At 43.6% G+C, this 23,022-nt stretch overlaps 1 protein-coding gene across 2 annotated transcripts in view; it reads left to right on the forward strand.

The window, feature by feature from the left end:
- The window catches only part of LOC121544581 (mitogen-activated protein kinase kinase kinase kinase 5), a 141,913-nt gene that overhangs the window by 106,854 nt on the left and 12,037 nt on the right, over window positions 1-23,022 (forward strand). The window contains exons 20-33 of one of the 2 annotated variants that reach the window (XM_041854541.2): window positions 497-637; window positions 772-853; window positions 5,758-5,846; window positions 7,869-7,910; window positions 9,491-9,575; window positions 9,665-9,744; window positions 10,137-10,197; window positions 11,131-11,133; window positions 12,829-12,943; window positions 13,294-13,352; window positions 13,894-13,997; window positions 16,957-17,134; window positions 21,282-21,350; window positions 21,625-21,717. In XM_041854541.2, coding sequence (XP_041710475.1) covers window positions 497-637; window positions 772-853; window positions 5,758-5,846; window positions 7,869-7,910; window positions 9,491-9,575; window positions 9,665-9,744; window positions 10,137-10,197; window positions 11,131-11,133; window positions 12,829-12,943; window positions 13,294-13,352; window positions 13,894-13,997; window positions 16,957-17,134; window positions 21,282-21,350; window positions 21,625-21,717 — 1,201 coding nt within the window. The remainder of the gene's footprint in view (window positions 1-496; window positions 638-771; window positions 854-5,757; window positions 5,847-7,868; window positions 7,911-9,490; window positions 9,576-9,664; window positions 9,745-10,136; window positions 10,198-11,130; window positions 11,134-12,828; window positions 12,944-13,293; window positions 13,353-13,893; window positions 13,998-16,956; window positions 17,135-21,281; window positions 21,351-21,624; window positions 21,718-23,022) is intronic. The other variant, XM_041854542.2, reaches the window with a different exon arrangement.

A 23,022-nucleotide genomic window follows, 5' to 3' on the forward strand; every position in this document is an offset into this window, starting at 1 on the left:
ATGCATGGTCCAATATGTTAAAATAATTTACACAAATAATGTTATGTTAATGGACTCATTTCTGGAGGTGGAAATTATATTTTAGATGGTGTCAGCATAATTTTTATTTTTTGTTCATTTTGGAGTAGAATGTCCTCTAAGAAAGTCACCAGAACTGATCTTCTCAGTTCTTCTATATAAAAGGACCCCCCCAACCTTTTGCCCCCACTGCAGAGGAAACACTGTTCTGCATATACCTGAGAAATAGGCGAGTACATAACCCCTTTCTTTCCTTCTTCTTCTCCTCTCTCGCTCCTCTTCCTCCTCCTCTCCTATCTCTCCTCCTCTTCCTCCTCCTCTCCTTCCCCCTTTTCCTCTCCTCCTCCCCCTCTTCCTCTCCTCCTCCCCCTCTTCCTCTCCCTTCCTCTCCTCTGTTCTCTTCATCCTCTCCTCTGTTCTCTTCTTCCTCCCCCCTCTTCCTCTCCTCTTCCTCTCCTTCTCCTCCTCTCACGTTCAGCCTCACCTGAACAGTTTGTCAGATGAGCCAGGTGTGAGTGATGAGAGGTGTGCGACGGTGAGGAGGTTTCCAGGCTCAGAGAACAGTCCCGGTCCAGGCCTGTACCCCTGGAGACTGAGCACCCCAGAGCAGGGCAACAAGGTATGTGTTTATGTACTGTATATATTTTTCTATTACAATGTTTGACGATTCATGATATTCTGTGTGTTTTTAAATGACATTGTGAAGCTTAAAATGCTAAACAAATGCAATAATAAAGCTTTTGTAATTGTAAGGTGGATCACTCTGCTCCGCACTACCAGTCAGCCAGCGTCAGCAGCCCCGGCCGGCTAACTACGTCCACATCCTCAGACCCTGGTAAGGGCACACAGACACACACAGACTTTCGTGGTTCTCAGTAGCTCAGCTGGTAGAGCACGGCGCTTGTAACGCCAAGGTAGTCGGTTCGATCCCCGGGACCACCCATACACAAAAAAAAAAAAAATTATGCACGCATGACTGTAAGTCGCTTTGGATAAAAGCGTCTGCTAAATGGCATATTATATTATTTCGCACACACGCCACGCGCACACAAGCGCACCCACATACACACACACACACACACAGACATGTGCACACACACACACCTCACCATGTTCTCTTACAGTATGTCTGGGTCACTTGTTGAATTGATTGAGGATACGACTACATTCTCTAAATTAGAAAATATCGCTCCTATTCCAAGCTATCAGTTATTCAAACTACGTATTTGTCAGTAATTCAAACGTATTCAAAGGAAAGAAGGTGTATCTAACTGTGCTTGTGGTGTGGATATTTTGTAGTATTCACATGTAGTGGTTCAATACCTTCAGAGAGAATACTATATGCTAGATATAACCCTCAGAGAGAATACTATACGCTAGATATAACCCTCAGAGAGAATCCTATATGCTAGATATAACCCTCAGAGAATCCTATACGCTAGAAATAACCCTCAGAGAATCCTATACGCTAGAAATAACCCTCAGAGAGAATACTATACGCTAGATATAACCCTCAGAGAGAATCCTATATGCTAGATATAACCCTCAGAGAATCCTATACGCTAGATAGAACCCTCAGAGAATCCTATACGCTAGAAATAACCCTCAGAGAATCCTATATGCTAGATATAACCCTCAGAGAGAATCCTATATGCTAGAAATAACCCTCAGAGAGAATACTATATGCTAGATATAACCCTCAGAGAGAATACTATATGCTAGATATAACCCTCAGAGAGAATCCTATACGCTAGATATAACCCTCAGAGAGAATCCTATACGCTAGAAATAACCCTCAGAGAGAATACTATACGCTAGAAATAACCCACAGAGTATCCTATACGCTAGATATAACCCTCAGAGAGAATCCTATATGCTAGAAATAACCCTCAGAGAGAATACTATATGCTAGATATAACCCTCAGAGAGAATACTATATGCTAGATGTAACCCTCAGAGAGAATACTATATGCTAGATGTAACCCTCAGAGAGAATACTATATGCTAGATGTAACCCTCAGAGAGAATCCTATACGCTAGATATAACCCTCAGAGAATCCTATACGCTAGAAATAACCCTCAGAGAGAATCCTATACGCTAGAAATAACCCTCAGAGAGAATCCTATACGCTAGATATAACCCTCAGAGAGAATCCTATACGCTAGAAATAACCCTCAGAGAATCCTATACGCTAGAAATAACCCTCAGAGAATCCTATACGCTAGAAATAACCCTCAGAGAGAATCCTATATGCTAGAAATAACCCTCAGAGAGAATCCTATACGCTAGATATAACCCTCAGAGAGAATCCTATACGCTAGAAATAACCCTCAGAGAATCCTATACGCTAGAAATAACCCTCAGAGAATCCTATACGCTAGAAATAACCCTCAGAGAGAATCCTATACGCTAGAAATAACCCTCAGAGAATCCTATACGCTAGATATAACCCTCAGAGAGAATCCTATATGCTAGATATAACCCTCAGGGAGTTATTTTTTATTTTAACCCCCTTTTTCTCCCCAATTTCGTGATTACGATCTTGTCTCATCTCGGCAACTCCCCAACGGGCTCGGGAGAGTCGAAGGTCGAGTCACGCATCCTCCGAAACATGACCCGCCAAGCCGCACTTCTTAACACCCGCTTAACCCGGAAGCCAGCTGCACCAATGTGTCGGAGGAAAACACCGTTCAACTGACGACCGAAGTCAGCCTGCAGGCGGCCGGCCCGCAACACTGCGATTCAGTGCCTTAGACCGCTGCGCCACTCGGGAGTCCCACCCACAGAGAGGTTTATGCTAGAATATAGTCCCAGTCGGTATTAGATAGAACGTCGCGGCCCTGCCCCCCCTGTGAGGAAAAACAACCTGTGGTTACATAGGTTACCCCATTGGCTCACAGAAAAAAACGTCACCTTTTTCAAACGCCATTCTCTTGTTTGTCTCCTTGTTTGTCAATTGCAAAACTACATTTAAGGAAAGTACAACATGTCTAAAGATGAGTTTTCATCATTGCCTTCTCCCGAGCGTTCTCACTACTTAGAAAAATGTAATATTGTAAGGCTTCCTTCACGGTGTTAGCAGCCACGTGAATGAGTGCTAGCTACCAACCAACCGGAAACATTAAGCTAGCCAATACCAACAACACAAACAAACAGACTATACAGCTACAAGTAGTGAGTGGAGTTACAAACAAACTATACTAAACAAGTTAAATGTCTTACCTGTAATTAAATGTTTTCCACACACATACAGTGAGGGGGAAAAAGTATTTAATCCCCTGCTGATTTTTGTACGTTTGCCCACTGACAAAGACATGATCAGTCTATAATTTTAATGGTAGGTTTATTTGAACAGTGAGATACAGAATAACAACAACAAAAATCCAGAAAAACGCATGTCAAAGATGTTATAAATTGATTTGCATTGATTTGCATTCTGGGAGCCAGAAAGATTTCTGGCTCCCAGGTGTCTTTTATAGAGGTAACGAGCTGCCTGTATAAAAGACACCTGTCCACAGAAGCAATCAATCAATCAGATTCCAAACTCTCCACCATGGCCAAGACCAAAGAGCTCTCCAAGGATGTCAGGGACAAGATTGTAGACCTACACAAGGCTGGAATGGGCTACAAGACCATCACCAAGCAGCTTGGTGAGAAGGTGACAACAGTTGGTGCGATTATTCGCAAATGTTAGAAACACAAAATAACTGTCAATCTCCCTCGGCCTGGAGCTCCATGCAAGATCTCACCTCGTGGAGTTGCAATGATCATGAGAACGGTGAGTAATCAGCCCAGAACTACACGGGAGGATCTTGTCAATGATCTCAAGGCAGCTGGGACCATAGTCACCAAGAAAACAATTGGTAACACACTACACCGTGAAGGACTGAAATCCTGCAGCGCCCGCAAGGTCCCCCTGCTCAAGAAAGCACATATACAGGCCCGTCTGAAATTTGCCAATGAACATCTGAATGATTCAGAGGAGAACTGGGTGAAAGTGTTGTGGTCAGATGAGACCAAAATCGAGCTCTTTGGCATCAACTCAACTCGCCGTGTTTGGAGGAGGAGGAATGCTGCCTATGACCCCAAGAACACCATCCCCACCGTCAAACATGGAGGTGGAAACATTATGCTTTGGGGGTGTTTTTTCTGCTAAGGGGACAGGACAACTTCACCGCATCAAAGGGACGATGGACGGGGCCATGTACCGTCAAATCTTGGGTGAGAACCTCCTTCCCTCAGCCAGGGCATTGAAAATGGGTTGTGGATGAGTATTCCAGCATGACAATGACCCAAAACACACGGCCAAGGCAACAAAGGAGTGGCTCAAGAAGAAGCACATTAAGGTCCTGGAGTGGCCTAGCCAGTCTCCAGACCTTAATCCCATAGAAAATCTGTGGAGGGGAGCTGAAGGTTCGAGTTGCCAAACGTCAGGCTCGAAACCTTAATGACTTGGAGAAGATCTGCAAAGAGGAGTGGGACAAAATCCCTCTTGAGATGTGTGCAAACCTGGTGGCCAACTACAAGAAACGTCTGACCTCTGTGATTGCCAACAAGGGTTTTGCCACCAAGTACTATGTCATGTTTTGCAGAGGGGTCAAATACTTATTTCCCTCATTAAAATGCAAATCAATTTATAACATTTTTGACATTTGTTTTTCTGGATTTATTTGTTGTTATTCTGTCTCTCACTGTTCAAATAAACCTACCATTAAAATTATAGACTGATCATGTCTTTGTCAGTGGGCAAACGTACAAAATCAGCAGGGGATCAAATACTGTAGTTACGTGTAGCCTGCCTGGACACCGGGTCCCCACATTTCCCACTTTACCACGCTGAATAGCCGGAAGTCACAGGGCTCTTCCCCCAGGCTCTATTTCCCTACGTGTGAGCATTGCGAACCGTAGGTCAGGATTTTTGACCTGGTTACATGTACATTGAACAACGCCGCAGCTTTTCGGCATGTTTTGTTATTTCTATATAACAAAAAATCGACTATGAATTTGGCTCTTTTACAATGGGGGTCAATAGGAAAGAATGTTTGTTTTCCCCAATTTGTGGGCGTGGTCGAGGGGAATTCCTTACTATTACATGAATATCGACCCGGGAGTATAACCCTCAGAGAGAGTTCTATGCTAGATTATAAACTGGGTGGTTCGAGCCCAGAATGCTGATTGGCTGACAGCCGTGGTATATCAGACCGTAAACAACGGGTATGACGAAACAATTACTTTTACTGCTCTAATTACATTGGTAACCAGTTTATAATAGCAATAAGGCACCTCGGGGGTTTGTGCTATATGGCCAATATACCTTGGCTAAGGGCTGTATCCAGCCCTTAGCCGTGGTATATTGGCCATATACCACACCCCCTCGAGCATTATTGCTTAAATATAACCCTCAAAGAGAGTTCTATGCTAGAATATAACCCCCAAAGAGAGTTCTATGCTAGAATATAACCCCCAGAGAGAGTTCTATGCTAGAATATAACCCCCAAAGAGTTCTATGCTAGAATATAACCCCCAGAGAGAGTTCTATGCTAGAATATAACCCCCAAAGAGAGTTCTACGCTAGAATATAACCCTCCACTCCCCCCCCCGCTTGCGATGATGATGATATGTGGTTGTTTTACCTACTCTAGTTCAACGCACTGATTGTAAGAATAAGAGCGTGAAATGCACCGATTGTGACTCTGGATAAGGACTAAAATGGAAATGTAACTTCTGTCTTTCACCAGATCCTGATGACTCTGATGGGAGTGCGAACGGGGACAGTCCCAATAATCCTCCCAGCCAACCACACAGGACGGAGAAGAAAGAATATCATGTGAGGACTTCTTCCACATTTTGTTACGTTATAGCCTCATTCTGAAATGGATTAAATTGATTTTTTTTCCTCCTAATCCATCTACACACAATACCCCATAATGACAAAGCAAAAAACAGGTTTTTAGACATTTTTGCAAATGTATTAAAAATAAGAAACTGATATCACATTTATGTAAGTATTCAGATCTATTCAGTACTTTGTTGAAGCACTTTTGGAAGCGATTACAGCCTCAAGTCTTCTAAGGTATGACGCTACAAGCTTGGCACACCTGTATTTGGGGAGTTTCTCCCATTCTTCTCTGCAGATCCTCTCAAGCTCTGTCAGGTTGGATGGGGAGCGTCGCTGCACAGCTATTTTCAGGTCTCTCCAGAGATGTTCGATCGGGTTCAAGTCCGGGCTCTGGCTGGGCCACTCAAGGACATTCAGAGACTTGTCCTGAAGCCACTCCTGCGTTGTCTTGGCTGTGTGCTTAGGGTCGTTGTCCTGTTGGAAGGTGAACCTTCGCCCCAGTCTGAGGTCCTGAGAGCTCTGGAGCAGGTTTTCATCAAGGATCTCTCTATACTTTGCTCCATTCATCTTTCCCTCGATCCTGACTAGTCTCCTAGTCCCTGCCGCTGAAAAACATCCCCACAGCATGATGCTGCCACCACCATGCTTCACCGTAGGGATGGTGTCAGGTTTCCTCCAGACGTGACGCTTGGCATTCAGGCCAAAGAGTTCAATCTTGGTTTCATCAGACCAGAGAATCTTGTTTCTCATGGTCTGAGAGTAATTTGGGTGCCTTTTGGCAAACTCCAAGCGGGCTGTCATGTGCCTTTTACTGAGGAGTGGCTTCCGTCTGGCCACTCTACCATAAAGGCCTGATTGGTGGAATGCTGCAGAGATGGTTGTCCTTCTGGAAGTTTCTCCCATATCCACAGAGGAACTCTGGAGCTCTGTCAGAGTGACCATCGGGTTCTTGGTCAGTTTGGCCGGGCGGCCAGCTCTAGGAAGAGTCTTGGTGGTTCCAAACTTCTTCCATTTAAGAATGATGGAGGCCACTGTGTTCTTGGGGACCTTCAATGCTGCACAAATTTTTTGGTACCCTTCCCCAGATCTGTGCCTCGACACATTCCTGTCTCGGAGCTGCGCTTATGGACTGCCCTCTTCAATGGGTTTCAAGTCAGGAAACTGAGATGGCCATTAGAAAATATTGATTTTGTGGCAAATTAACAATTTCTTTTTAGATGTTAATGTGTGCTTGGGGTTATTGTCTTGCTGGAAGATCCACTTGCAGACCCGTTTCAGCCTCCTGGCAGATGCAACAAGGTTTTTGGCTAAAATGTCCTGGTACTGGGTAAAGTTCATGATACCGTTGACCATAACAAGCGTCCCAGGACCAGTGGAAGGAAAATAGCCCCATAACATCAAAGATCCAGCACCATATTTTACAGTCGGTTTGGGGTTCTTTTATGCTTATGCGTTCTCATTCCGACGCCAAACCCACCACTGGTGTGCTCGGCCAAAGAGGTCTATTTTTATGTCATCTGATCAAAGCACCAGTTACAATCCAAGTGTCAATGCCGTTTAGCAAACTACAGGCGTTTTTACATTTGTTGGATTGACATGAAAATAAAGCTCTTTGGCCGAGCACACCAGTGGTGGATTTGGCGTCGAAATGAGAATGCATAAGCAGAAAAGAACCCCAAACCGACTGTCAAATATGGTGCTGGATCTCGTTGAAAGGGAGAGAAGAGAATATGATAACATAATGACACTGAATCTGCATGCCAAATGGTACCCTATTCCCTATATAGTGCACTACTTTTGAACAGGGCTTATAGGGATCGGAATAGGGTGTCATTTGTGACGCAGACAATGAAAGGGTGCTTGAAGTCAACAGTCAATCGTATAGAAATGAAAAGGGGCCCAGCGCTAGGCTTGGCAAACCGTCTCCCGTCAACACAGTATGTAGTGTTTTACTTTGTGTGTCCTCCACTCTTCATCCAGTCTGATGTGTGGCTGTTTGTTTCTCCTCAGAAACCAGCTATCAACGGCCTGCCTCCCACACCTAAAGTCCTGGTGAGTGGCCCGTCTCCACGATTCTTGAAGCTGCGTCCCAAATGGCACCCCCCCCCCACATTCCCTTCATAGTGCACTACTTTTGACCAGGGTCATATGGGCCCTGGTCAAAAGTAGTGCACTAAATAGGGGAAAGGGGGTGCCATTTGGGACGGTAACTGTATCTATCAGACTGTGTCTATTGTCCCTGTGTCCCTCCGCTGTCCCCCCCAGCAGGACACATTCCTGTTGGATCTGGAAGACTCTGATGTGTAAACAATATGATGAATGTATATATTGTTTGTGGTTAGACTGGACTGGACTGATCCCGTGTAGCTCAGTTGGTAGAGCATGGCGCTTGCGACGCCAGGGTTGTGGGTTCGATTCCCACAGGGGGACCAGTATGGGAGAAATAAAATTAAAAAGTATGAACATGTATCACTACTGTAAGTCGCTCTGGATAAGAGCGTCTGTTAAATGACTTAAATGTAAATGAAACTGTCATAACACTGTCTGTGAACTGTCATAATAACAGTGGACTCTGGACTGTCATAATAACAGTGGACTCTGGACTGTCATAGTAACAGTGGACTCTGGACTGTCATAGTAACAGTGGACTCTGGACTGTCATAGTAACAGTGGACTCTGGACTGTCATAGTAACAGTGGACTCTGGACTGTCATAGTAACAGTGGACTCTGGACTGTCTGAACTGTCATAGTAACAGTGGACTCTGGACTGTCATAGTAACAGTGGACTCTGGACTGTCATAGTAACAGTGGACTCTGGACTGTCATAGTAACAGTGGACTCTGGACTGTCTGAACTGTCATAGTAACAGTGGACTCTGGACTGTCATAGTAACAGTGGACTCTGGACTGTCATAGTAACAGTGGACTCTGGACTGTCATAGTAACAGTGGACTCTGGACTGTCATAGTAACAGTGGACTCTGGACTGTCATAGTAACAGTGGACTCTGGACTGTCATAGTAACAGTGGACTCTGGACTGTCATAGTAACAGTGGACTCTGGACTGTCTGAACTGTCATAGTAACAGTGGACTCTGGACTGTCATAGTAACAGTGGACTCTGGACTGTCATAGTAACAGTGGACTCTGGACTGTCATAGTAACAGTGGACTCTGGACTGTCTGAACTGTCATAGTAACAGTGGACTCTGGACTGTCATAGTAACAGTGGACTCTGGACTGTCATAGTAACAGTGGACTCTGGACTGTCATAGTAACAGTGGACTCTGGACTGTCTCTGAACTGTCATAGTAACAGTGGACTCTGGACTGTCATAGTAACAGTGGACTCTGGATCCAACCGTGCTTGTGGTCATGCTCTAGTTTTTGTGGTCATGTGTGTGTATTGTGGTTATCCATCTCTCAAATTCACTTTAAAATACCCTGGCTGACATTTTAAACATGATCCATCTAAAGACGATACTTAAGCGGATAGTTCACAATTTTCTTTCTCCAAAATAAACATATTTAGTTTCCTTACCCTGGGAGCAGTCTGTGGACAAGGAGATATTGCAATCCAGGTTTTGGGTTTGGGTTTGTTTGCGCTCTCATTTGGTCTCTATATTCTATCTATAGATGGGAGCCTGTTTCTCCAAGGTGTTTGATGGCTGCCCACTGAAAATCAACTGTGCCACGTCATGGATACACCCTGATACCAAAGGTAACACAAAAACACACAAAAACACACACACAAACTACTGTACACACACACAACGTTCATCTATTCAATTTGTTTCTACTGTTTTTCAGACCAGTACCTTATATTTGGGACTGAGGATGGGATCTATACCCTCAACCTGAATGAGCTGCATGAAGCCACCATGGAGCAGGTAGGAACACATGGGGCTCTCTGGGATGACCAAGCCCTGGCTCAGTGATAACTGGGTCTCTCCAGGAGTAGGACTCAGGATCACTGCTTTCAAGCACTAATATAATGAGGCACTAATATAAATTCAAGCACTAATATAATATAATTTGTTTTTTGTTGTCATTTAGCAGACGCTCTTATCCAGAGCGACTTACAGGAGCAATTAGGGTTAAGTGCTTTGCTCAAGGGCACATCAACAGATTTTTCACCTAGTCGGCTCGGGGATTAGAACCAGCGACCTTTCGGTTACTGGCACAACGCTCTTAACCACTAAGCTACCTGCCGCCCTGCTGTTGTCCTCTGTATCCATAAAGTAATGTATGTCTTCATTGTCTCATGTTCCCCCCCCTCTAGCTGTTCCCCAGGAAGTGCACCTGGCTTTACATCATCAACAACAACCTGATGTCTCTGTCAGGTGAGTCCGTAGGCAGGGCATAACATTTACTTTTTTGGTCCACCAGCCACTGTAGCAGGTAGATTTAAAAATCTACCAGCCACTCAGCTTTTTACCAGATAAAATATTTTCCCCACACTAAAATACGAAAAAAAACGGATGAGCATGTTTTGTAATGTTTCTAAAACAATACATGTATTACTTGTAAGAAGTAACGTGGTATATTGTTTAATTTCATTTTTTGTGACCCGAGTCTTTTAACCAAAATGTCACAGAGGAGACAAAAAATGTTCACGCGGGGCGGGCGGTTACCGCGGTAACGCGACTTGTCATGTTTGTGCCAGTGAGATTGAGTCTGACCAGTGGCGGCGTTGTCGTCTCTTCCCTGGCAGTTGAAACTCAAAACATTGAAAAACAACCTAGCTTGTGAACAAAACTATGTAAATAGCCAAGAAACACGAGGACAAGGTTTCACTTCAGTACACTTTAGTTTGAAGTAATTTAGACCAACTTTTATGTGCCTGTGCGCAGCGCTTCTAGAAAGGAATCTTTCACTCAGCTCTTCAGGTGCGCACAGCCCCCAGCCGGGCAGTGTTGCGGCGCGAAGTGCCATATGCTATATAGGATTCGTAGCTCTTTTGACTTTGTGCGATTAATTTACCAGCTATGAAACAAAATGGCAGAAATACTTTGAAAATTAGCGACTGCAGCATTTATTTAACTATAAATGTGATCATACTTGACTATTTTTATTCACAAATGCAAGTGAAATTGCTCGCACTGTGGAGCCCTGACCACCCGCCAATGTGGCTGGTGAAATAGACATCAAATCTACCCGCAGGTGTTAATTGTAGGCCCTGTCAGTAAGACAGATACAGGTAACATATCTATTCTACAGCAGCCAGAAAGCTCTGGTAATCCACATCATATCTATTCTACAGCAGTCAGAAATAGAAGGTTGTTCAAAAGCTACTGGCGACAACTTCCATGAAGGGTATCGATAGATTTGTGGTGAGTCATGAATGACTTTGAATGTCTTTATGGGCTGCAATTGTATGTAAAAGAGACCCAGATTATATGGACGGCCCGGTGGAATAGATACCAGTTTGTCTAAAAGCTATTGGAGGACAAACCTCTACACAACACGTGGTCCTCTGTAGCTCAGCTGGTAGAGCACGGCGCTTGTAACGCCAAGGTAGTGGGTTCGATCCCCGTACAAAATAAAATAAAATGTATGCACGCATGACTGTAAATCGCTTCGGATAAAAGCGTCTGCTCAATGGCATATTTATTTATTTTATTTATTTACAACACACACACAGTGAGTCATGAATAACACGTCTGTCTTTTACGGCCTGCTGTATGGAGTAGAGAAAGAGAGCATGGACCAGACCAGTGGTAGTAAAACACCTGGTTACAGGAGCAATGTAGATCGTTTTGAGAGAGAAGAAGTGAAAGAAGAACAACTCTGATTGTAGCTAGATGACGCATGTCCCAATTTCGTGTAGCTTTTATCTGCACAGTGTGTTACTGTACAGCTGTGTGTTAACCACTGGGGTGTTGGAATTTCTATGTTGTGAGAAAGTGAAAGTAAGCATTTCTTACTTATTGGAAGTTAATACTAGGAGTACGTCCCAATCACGACTCCTTTCTCCTGAAGTGTGCAGTCGTTCACTACTTTCCACAAATCTAAAAGCGTTGTATTGGTGGAGGCACGGACTAGTGGGAGTTTCCACCATATTTCTTTATACCAGTCATTTCATTCCAAATCGGTGAAGGGAAGTGAACACTTTGGGAGGAAGGAGAGATGGGATATAGCCTAGGTACAGTTCAGTGTGATGAGTAGGGCCCTATGCCCCGGCTCAGAGGATATCTAATCTCTACTTTCTTCTCCTCTCCTCCTCTTGGACTCTGTCCCTCCTCCTCTCCTCTCCTCTCCTCTCCCCACTCCTCTCCTCTGGTCTGACTTGATTTGGTATTCTACTAACCGTCTTCATCAGAAGGTAATCATCACATTCACAAATCATCATCATCATCATCATCACAGTCACACCTCTGTATTGTATTCCACCCTTATTCCACCCCTGACCAGGGTTACAACATTTTGGTAACTGTCCCAAAATACCTAGGTTTTCCTGAAATCCTGTTTAGAATATTCCTGGAATCAGGATGGAATAAAGCAGGAAATCCAGGATTTCTGGAAAACCAGGGAATGTTGCATCCCTAGCCCTTAACCTTTTCAACATCAAGCTAACTCCATCCACCACATGCCTGTATGTTCAGATAAAAGTTAACATAATATCATATAGCTCCTTAAAACTAATTTGCTGTTGATGATGAATACATCTACACTAATAATAATAATAATAATAATAATAATAATAGTGTTTCTGCCATACATCCTCTTTCCATCTAGTTTCCCTTTAATCTATCTCAGTGTTGGCTTTTGTTTGTTCAACTATACAGGAATGTCTTGGGGAGATGTCATGACACTGTAAGAGATGTGGCCCCAGAAAGGGCATCATGTCTACGTCCTAAAAGTAGCACCCTATTCCCTATGGGCCCTGGTCAAAAGTAGTGCACTATATAGAATAGGGTGCCACACATCCCTCTTTTTCCTATAATGTGATCATGTTTGATATGTGATCACAGGGAAGACCTTCCAGCTCTACTCACACAACCTGATTGGGCTGTTTGAGCAGCTGAAGAAGCCTGGCCTGGCCTCTCAGTTCCAGACACACCGCTTCCCAGACAAGATCTTACCACGGTGACACACACACACACACACACACACACTGTTTCGCAGACAAGATCTCACCCAAGTGAGAGACACACAGGGGGTCTATTATATTGCCCTCAACAGAGGGCACCAGTGTCGTGTTCAGTAGGCATGAAACAGAAGAAAACAGCGAGAAATGGGGAGATACTATCTGAACTTGTACAATAAGAAACTTCAGTTTCAAAAGATTTTTCTACGGTGTGGCCTGCTGGACAGGACCCAGGCTGTATGACTGTGTTGACCCAGGCTGACATTACACTATATGACTGTGTTGACCCAGGCTGCCACCAGGCTGTATGACTGTGTGTTGACCCAGGCTGACTGTTTTCTCCCTGCAGGAGGTTTTCCTTGACAAATAAGATCCCTGACACAAAGGGCTGTCACAAGTGCTGCATTGGTGAGTTCTCCCCCCCCCAAACCACTGTGTGTTCTATTAACTATAGCTAGCTTCCAGGCCTCTCACCATCACTGTCTTTACCTTAGCTGCATTCTACTACCTGTGGTTAGTTGAGTTGGTCCTGGACAGAGAAAATATAAAGTCCTGTACTTTGACATACCTTGACTTCTCTCTCTTTGTCGGTTTCTCTCTCTCTCTCTCTCTCTCTTTGTCGGTTTCTCTCTCTCTCTCTCTCTCTCTCTCTCTCTCTCTCTCTCTCTCTCTCTCTCTCTCTCTCTCTCTCTCTCTCTCTCTCTCTCTCTCTCTCTCTCTCTCTCTCTCTCTCTCTCTCTCTCTCTCTCTGTCTCTCTCTCTGTCTCTCTCTCTCTCTCTCTCTGTCTCTCTCTCTGTCTCTCTCTCTCTCTCTCTTCTGTCTCTCTCTCTGCCTCTCTCTTTCTCTCTCTTTCTCTCTCTTTCTATCTTTCGCTCTCTCTCTCTCTCTCTCTCTCCGTCTCTCTGTCTCTCTCTCTCTCTCTCTCTCGGTTTCTTTCTCCCCCCACAGTGAGGAACCCCTATACGGGCCATAAGTACCTGTGTGGAGCGCTCCAGTCTGGGATAGTCCTGCTACAGTGGTACGAGCCCATGCAGAGGTTCATGCTCATCAAGGTCAGTCCTTCGTCTGCACTAAACAAAAATATAAACGCAACATGTAAAGTTGTTGGTCCCATGTTTCATGACCTGAAATTAAATACATTTTCCAGACGCACAAAAAGCGTATTTCTCTAAAATGCTGTGCACAAATTTGTTTACATCCCTGTTAGTGAGCATTTCTCCTTTGCCAAGATAATCCATCCACCTGACAGGTATCAAGAAGCTGATTAACCTCTACGGGATCGGTGTCCCGTATACGGGACGGTTGAGCTAACGTGCGCTAATGTGATTAGCATGACTGTTGTAAGTAACAGCAAACTTTCCAGGACATAGACATGTCTTATATGGGCAGAAAGCTTAAATTATTGTTAATCTAACTGCACTGTCCAATTTACAGTAGCTATTACAGTTAAAAGATACCATGCTATTGTTTGAGGAGAGTGCACAACAACAAAAAACTTATCACGGCAACTGGTTTGATACATTCACCTCTGAAGGTAAATAATGTACTTATATTCAATAATCTTGCTCTGATTTGTCATCCTGAGGGTCCCAGAGATCAAATGTACCATAGTTATAAATCCATTTTTATATTCAAATGTAGGAACTGGGTTCTACAGTTTGAACCCCTGCTGTCTCTGGCTCCACACCCACCCGCCCGGCCATCTAGATGTGTGAAAGTTAGTGTATAAGCTAATGATCCATCATGGATGACATTCCTGGGAGTGTGTAAACTAAATTTTTTATTACCATATAATTTTTGTATGTTCTATATAGTTATGTACTTGAAAATGTATAAATTGACCAATTCGTCACATTTGGGCAGACTTGATACAAAATAGTCCAGTATCGCAATGCTTCACTGGATCAATCTAGTGGCCAAAATCTAAACTGCAATATTATATTGGGCCTTTCTCTTGCATTTCAAAGATGATGAAAGAAAATTAGAAAATGCATGTTTTTTTGTTTGTATTATATTTTACCAGATCTAATGTGTTATATTCTCCTACATTAGTTTCACATTTCCACAAACTTCAAAGTGTTTCCTTTCAAATGGTATCAACAGGATGCATATCCTTGCTTCAGGTCCTGAGCTACAGGCCGTTAGATTTGGGTATGTCATTTTAGGCGAAAATTGAAAAAAAAGGGTCCGATCCTTAAGAGGTTTTAAACCGCATGATCCTTACACAGGGCACCTTGTGCTGTGGACAATAAAAGGCCATTCTAAAATGTGCAGTTTTGTCACACAACACAATGCCACAGATGTCTCAAGTTTTGAGGGAGCGTGCAATTGGCATGCTGACTGCAGGAATGTACACCAGAGCTGTTGGCAGAGAATTTAATGTTCATTTCTCTACCATAAGCCGCTTCCAACGTCGTTTTAGGGAATTTGGCAGTACGTCCAACCGGCCTCACAACCGCACACCACGTGTAACCACGCCAGCCCAGGACCTCCACATCCAGCTTCTTCACCTGCGGGATCGTCTGAGACCAGCCACCCGAACAGCTGATAAAACTGTGGGTTTGTACAACCGAAGAATTTCTGCACAACCTGTCAGAAACCGTCTCATGGAAGCTCATCTGCGTGCTCGTCGTCCTCACCAGGGTCTTGACCTGACTGCAGTTCAGCGTCGAAACCAACTTCAGTGGGCAAATGCTCACCTTCGATGACCACTGGCACGCTGGAGAAGTGTGCTCTTCACAGATGAATCTCGGTTTCAACTGTACCGGGTAGATGGCAGTTTGCTGATGTCAACGTTGTGAACAGAGTGCCCCATGATGGCAGTGGGGTTATGGTATGGGCAGGCATAAGCTACGGACAACAAACACAATTGCATTTTATCGATGGCAATTTAAATACCGTGACGAGATCCTGAGGCCCATTGTCGTGCCATTCATCCGCCGCCATCACCTCATTTTTCAGCATGACAATGCACGGCCCCATATCGCAAGGATCTGTACACAATTCCTGTAAGCTGGAAATGGCCTGCATACTCAGACATGTCACCCATTGAACAAGTTTGGGATGCCCTGGATCGACATGTACGACAGCGTGTCCAAATCTTTGAAATTGTTGCATGTTGCGTTTATATTTTTGTTCAGTGTAGTTTGTCCCACTGGGTACAAAATGTTATGTTAGATGGACTGGAGGATCAGCATGACAAATCATGAAGCATTCATCTTAATTCATTTTCATTTTTTAGAAATGTTAGATTTTCTGCATCCAACAACATGCATCGTTTACTTGTTTACCATGCTAAAACAGACATCATTTTCTATACCTGTTTTTTATGATAATGGACCATTGTGATGCAAGGCACATTTCTGTGCAAGCAGACAAAGTATCATCTCATCTCTTTAGTAGGACCCACTTTACCTCTTCAGCATTACTTCCAGAGAGCCTCATCCCCCCCTCTCTCTCTCTCTCTCTCCTTCCTTCCTCCCCCTCTCTCTCTCCCCCTCCTCTCTCTCCTTCCTTCCTCCCTCCTCTCTCCTCCCTCCTCTCTCCTCTCCCTCCCTCCTCTCTCCTCTCTCCTCTCCCTCTCTCCTCTCTCTCCCTCCTCCCTCCTCCCTCCTCTCTCCTCCCTCCTCTCTCCTCCCTCCCTCCTCTCTCCTCTCTCTCCCTCCTCTCCCCTCTCCTCTCTCTCTCCTCTCTTCTCTCTTTCCCTCTCTTCTCTCCCTCCTCTCTCCTCTCTCTCTCCCTCCTCTCTCCTCTCTCTCTCCCTCCTCTCTCTCTCTCTCTCCCTCCTCTCTCTCTCTCCTCTCTCCTCTCTCTCCCTCCTCTCTCCTCTCTCCTCTCTCCTCTCTCTCTCTCCTCTCGCTCTCCCTCCTCTCCCCTCTCCTCTCTCTCCTCTCTTCTCTCTTTCCCTCTCTTCTCTCCCTCCTCTCTCCTCTCTCTCTCCCTCCTCTCTCCTCTCTCTCTCCCTCCTCTCCCTCCTCTCTCTCTCCCTCCTCTCTCTCTTCTGTCCCTCAGCACTTTGACTTCCCCCTGCCCAGCCCTCTGAAGGTGTTTGAGATGTTAGTGGTTCCAGAGCAGGAGTACCCCATGGTGTGTGTATCCATCAGCCAGGCCACGGAGCCAGGCCAGGTGGTCCGCTTTGAGACCATCAACCTCAACTCCTGCTCCTCCTGGTTCACTGAGATGGGCTCAAGTAAGGAATTCACTCACACACACACACACACTAACACTACTCCAGGGGTAGGCAACCCTGTAGTGATGCGCGGTGGCAATTGACGAGACGATATCTGACTAAATAGATCCAGAAACAACTAAATTCAAATAACGTTTTGTTTCAGTTGACAAAAAGTAGACGAAATGTGACTAGTAAATAGACTGGACAAGAGTCTTTGGAGAGATTGACATCTTATTTGTTTGGTCAAATCAAAGCATGCATAACATTAGCAGAATTGCAAGGTGTTTACCAGCATCTGATAATTATCTGTACAAAACAGTTAATCTGATAATACTTGTGGAATATAAAAAAATACTTGCTTGATATATGTTTTCTAGTTTCTTGAAATACTTTGCAAATGCAACTTATTTCTATGTGAAAACCGAAATGGTCTATTCATTCCTTTTCAATTTTAGTAGACGCTCTTATCTAGAGCAACTTACATACATCTTCATACTTTTCGTACTGGTCCCCGTGGGAATTCGAACCCACAACCTTAGCATTGCAAGCACCATGCACTACGATCATCATGACGACCCCACTTGATGTCTCAATGTGCTCAATTACTGTATTTTGCATTGTTTTTCTTCATGGTGATTGAAAGTCTACAGGTACAAACCTAGATGACCAGCATATGTACAATACAGTAATGTACATTTAAATTAAGTGGTTTGTAAGGATGGTAAATTTAATACTGCACAAAAAGTGGTTGTTTTCCATGTTATTTGATCAAGAAAAATATTTAATTTGATGTGGATGTTTTGTGTCCATAACGTTGCACCTTTTGACGTACATGTTTGAGGACAGGGTTTTGTTCTTTCTGGATTCCATTAGAATGATAATCCCAGAGAAAGGGACATGGCAACAACTCTTACAGAAAGGGACATGGCAACAACTCTTACAGAAAGGGACATGGCAACAACTCTTACAGAAAGGGACATGGCAACAACTCTTACAGAAAGGGACATGGCAACAACTCTTACAGAAAGGGACATGGCAACAACTCTTACAGAAAGGGACATGGCAACAACTCTTACAGAAAGGGACATGGCAACAACTCTTACAGAAAGGGACAGGGCAACAACTCTTACAGAAAGGGACATGGCAACAACTCTTACAGAAAGGGACATGGCAACAACTCTTACAGAAAGGGACATGGCAACAACTCTTACAGAAAGGGACATGGCAACAACTCTTACAGAAAGGGACAGGGCAACAACTCTTACAGAAAGGGACATGGCAACAACTCTTACAGAAAGGGACATGGCAACAACTCTTACAGAAAGGGACATGGCAACAACTCTTACAATTCCAACTATTGAATCCTGCGAGATACTGTTCTTAATTATACAACTTCCTTTTTTGCCAAAGCGGAGATGCTGAAAAAAAATGTTTTTCCTACGCTACAGACGTCTATATTGGTCTGCTAATACTAGTAAAGGCCCAGTGCACTACTTTTGAGAAAAAAATCATATATACAATTTTTTAAAATCATATTACTTCTCTCGGCTATGGCTGGGGCCTGGTGCTGTGATGAGCGAGCCATTCTCGCTCCCTCTCCCCAGATGTATGCTCCGGGAGAGAGAAAAAACCCTTATGATTGTATAACATTTCAAAATCCAATTGCGGGAAATACATTTACATTTTTTACATTTTAGTCATTTAGCAGACGCTCTTACCCAGAGCGACTTACATGAGCAATTAGGGTTAAGTGCCTTGCTCAAGGGCACATCGACAGATTTTTCCACCTAGTCGGCTCGGGGATTAGAACCAGCGACCTTTCGGTTACTGGCACAACGCTCTTAACCGCTAAGCCACCTGCCGCCCCCCATACATCGCTTTGGAAGCAACTACTGTTGCTCTCAGCTTTCTGTGGGTATAACTTAATTGTCATCGCTTAATATTGAGCTCAATAGCAACTATTTTACAACCAAGATATTTGATATGGCTTTAAGATACGAAGCGCGCAAGTTCAGGCTACAACTACAGCGTTTATTTAGGACATTAAATTAACTCGTAGATTAATAAATGACTGCTGGCAGTTGGGTATTATATTTAGAGTTAGTGATCTAGCTAATGTGTTTTGAGTTTCCACTTCCTCGGGTGGTAAAATAGCACCCAAAATACATTAGCCTATGATATTAGCGCACATACAGTGAGGGAAAAAAGTATTTGATCCCCTGCTGATTTTTTACGTTTGCACACTGACAAAGAAATGATCAGTCTATAATTTTAATGGTAGGTTTATTTGAACAGTGAGAGACAGAATAACAACAAAAAAATCCAGAAAAACGTATGTCAAAAACGTTATAAATTTATTTGCATTTTATTGAGGGAAATAAATATTTGACCCCTCTGCAAAACATGACTTAGTACTTGGTGGCAAAACCCTTGTTGGCAATCACAGAGGTCAGACATTTCTTGTAGTTGGCCACCAGGTTTGCACACATCTCAGGAGGGATTTTGTCCCACTATTCTTTACAGATCTTCTCCAAGTCATTAAGGTTTCGAGGCTGATGTTTGGCAACTCGAACCTTCAGCTCCCTCCACAGATTTTCTATGGGATTAAGGTCTGGAGACTGGCTAGGCCACTCCAGGACCTTAATGTGCTTCTTCTTGAGCCACTCCTTTGTTGCCTTGGCCGTGTGTTTTGGGTCATTGTCATGCTGGAATACCCATCCACGACCCATTTTCAATGCCCTGGCTGAGGGAAGGAGGTTCTCACCCAAGATTTGACGGTACATGGCCCTGTCCATCGTCCCTTTGATGCGGTGAAGTTGTCCTGTCCCCTTAGCAGAAAAACACCCCCAAAGCATAATGTTTCCACCTCCATGTTTGACGGTGGGGATGGTGTTCTTGGGGTCATAGGCAGCATTCCTCCTCCTCCAAACACGGCGAGTTGAGTTGATGCCAAAGAGCTCAATTTTGGTCTCATCTGACCACAACACTTTCACCCAGTTCTCCTCTGAATCATTCAGATGTTCATTGGCAAACTTCAGACAGGCGTGTATATGTGCTTTCTTGAGCAGGGGGACCTTGCGGGCTCTGCAGGATTTCAGTCCTTGGTGACTATGGTCCCAACTGCCTTGAGATCATTGACAAGATCCTCCCGTGTAGTTCTGGGCTGATTCCTCACCGTTCTCATGATCATTGCAACTCCACAAGGTGAGATCTTGCATGGAGCCCCAGGCCGAGGGAGATTGACAGTTATTTTGTGTTTCTAACATTTGCGAATAATCGCACCAACTGTTGTCATCTTCTCACCAAGCTGCTTGGCGATGGTCTTGTAGCCCATTCCAGCCTTGTGTAGGTCTACAATCATGTCCCTGACATCCTTGGAGAGCTCTTTGGTCTTGGCCATGGTGGAGAGTTTGGAATCTGATTGATTGATTGCTTCTGTGGACAGGTGTCTTTTATACAGGTAACAAACTGAGATTAGGAGCACTCCCTTTAAGAGTGTGCTCCTAATCTCAGCTTGTTACCTGTATAAAAGACACCTGGGAGCCACAAATCTTTCTGATTGAGAGGGGGTCTTATACTTATTTCCCTCATTAAAATGCAAATCAATTTATAACATTTTTGACATACGTTTTTCTGGATTTTTGTTGTTGTTATTCTGACTCTCACTGTTCAAATAAACCTACCATTAAAATTATAGACTGATAATTTCTTTGTCAGTGGGCAAACGTACAAAATCAGCAGGGGATCAAATACTTTTTTCCCTCACTGTACGTTGTAAACATAGGCTAGGTTGTAGCAACCTCATGATGGGGTATAGGAAAAATTCTAGTATCATGTATTAAGTAGCCTAAACCTATCCATGTTACATTGATCTGGGTGAATGGAATATGAATGACAGTCATCCAATATGCTGTAATAGAAATAAGGCCAAGCTCATTCAAGTAATAATCGTCTGCCCTTATCTTAAAAAGGCACCGACCGCCACTGGTATGTACATATTGAAACACACAGTACTGTTTGTTATCTATTGTTGGATGCCAGAAGGGATATCTCCATGGTGACCGTTCTACTATACCTTCCATTACTATACCTTCTACTACTACAATACTTTTTTCCCCCAATGTATCTCCATGGTGACCGTTCTATTCTATATGTCTTCCCCTAGCTGGTCAAGCAGTGGATGCCATCCATGTGACCCAGTTGGAGAGGGACACAGTGCTAGTGTGCCTGGACAGTAAGTATGACCTCTGACCCCACAGAGATGATGACTTCCTGACCTGCACTCAGTATTGCGTTCCAAATGGCACCCTATTCCCTATGTAGTGCACTACTTTCGACCAGGGCCAATAGGTTTCTGGTCACCATAGGGCTCTGGTCAAACGTAGTGCACTGCCCACTCGGTCTAGCTGTAATCCTGCACTGCCGTTAATCGTTTTCCCCCCGCTCGTATGAACGTCTGCTTTTATCCGGCCGCCGTTCTAAAGGGTTCTCTTCCTATTTTCTTCTAGAAAATCTAAAGATCGTGAACCTCCAGGGAAGACTGAAGTCCAACAAGAAGCTAGCGTCAGAACTCAGCTTTGACTTCACCATTGGATCCGTTGGTAAGATGAGCTCTTTAATATTATTCACCTCACTACTGTACATCCTTCAGTGTTATGATGTGTATCGTAACAGTGTTATGATGTGTATCGTAACAGTGTTATGATGTGTATCGTAACAGTGTTATGACGTGGATAGTAACAGTGTTATGATGTGGATAGTAACAGTGTTATGATGTGGATAGTAACAGTGTTATGATGTGTATCGTAACAGTGTTATGATGTGGATAGTAACAGTGTTATGATGTGGATAGTAACAGTGTTATGATGTGTATCGTAACAGTGTTATGATGTGTATAGTAACAGTGTTATGATGTGTATCGTAACAGTGTTATGATGTGTATCGTAACAGTGTTATGATGTGTATCGTAACAGTGTTATGACGTGGATAGTAACAGTGTTATGACGTGTATCGTAACAGTGTTATGATGTGTATCGTAACAGTGTTATGATGTGGATAGTAACAGTGTTATGACGTGTATCGTAACAGTGTTATGATGTGGATAGTAACAGTGTTATGATGTGGATAGTAACAGTGTTATGATGTGTATCGTAACAGTGTTATGACGTGGATAGTAACAGTGTTGTGTATAGTAACAGTGTTATGATGTGTATCGTAACAGTGTTGTGTATAGTAACAGTGTTATGATGTGTATCGTAACAGTGTTGTGTATAGTAACAGTGTTATGATGTGTATCGTAACAGTGTTATGATGTGTATCGTAAGTGTTATGATGTGTATCGTAACAGTGTTATGATGTGTATCGTAACAGTGTTATGATGTGTATCGTAACAGTGTTATGATGTGTATCGTAACAGTGTTATGATGTGTATCGTAACAGTGTTATGATGTGGATAGTAACAGTGTTATGATGTGTATCGTAACAGTGTTATGATGTGTATAGTAACAGTGTTATGATGTGTATCGTAACAGTGTTATGATGTGTATCGTAACAGTGTTATGATGTGTATCGTAACAGTGTTATGATGTGTATCGTAACAGTGTTATGACGTGGATAGTAACAGTGTTATGACGTGTATCGTAACAGTGTTATGATGTGTATCGTAACAGTGTTATGATGTGGATCGTAACAGTGTTATGATGTGGATAGTAACAGTGTTATGATGTGGATCGTAACAGTGTTATGACGTGGATAGTAACAGTGTTGTGTATAGTAACAGTGTTATGATGTGTATCGTAACAGTGTTGTGTATAGTAACAGTGTTATGATGTGTATCGTAACAGTGTTGTGTATAGTAACAGTGTTATGATGTGTATCGTAAGTGTTATGATGTGTATCGTAACAGT

This window comes from Coregonus clupeaformis, chromosome 29, assembly GCF_020615455.1.
Source record: "Coregonus clupeaformis isolate EN_2021a chromosome 29, ASM2061545v1, whole genome shotgun sequence".
In the NCBI taxonomy this organism is placed as follows: domain Eukaryota; kingdom Metazoa; phylum Chordata; class Actinopteri; order Salmoniformes; family Salmonidae; genus Coregonus; species Coregonus clupeaformis.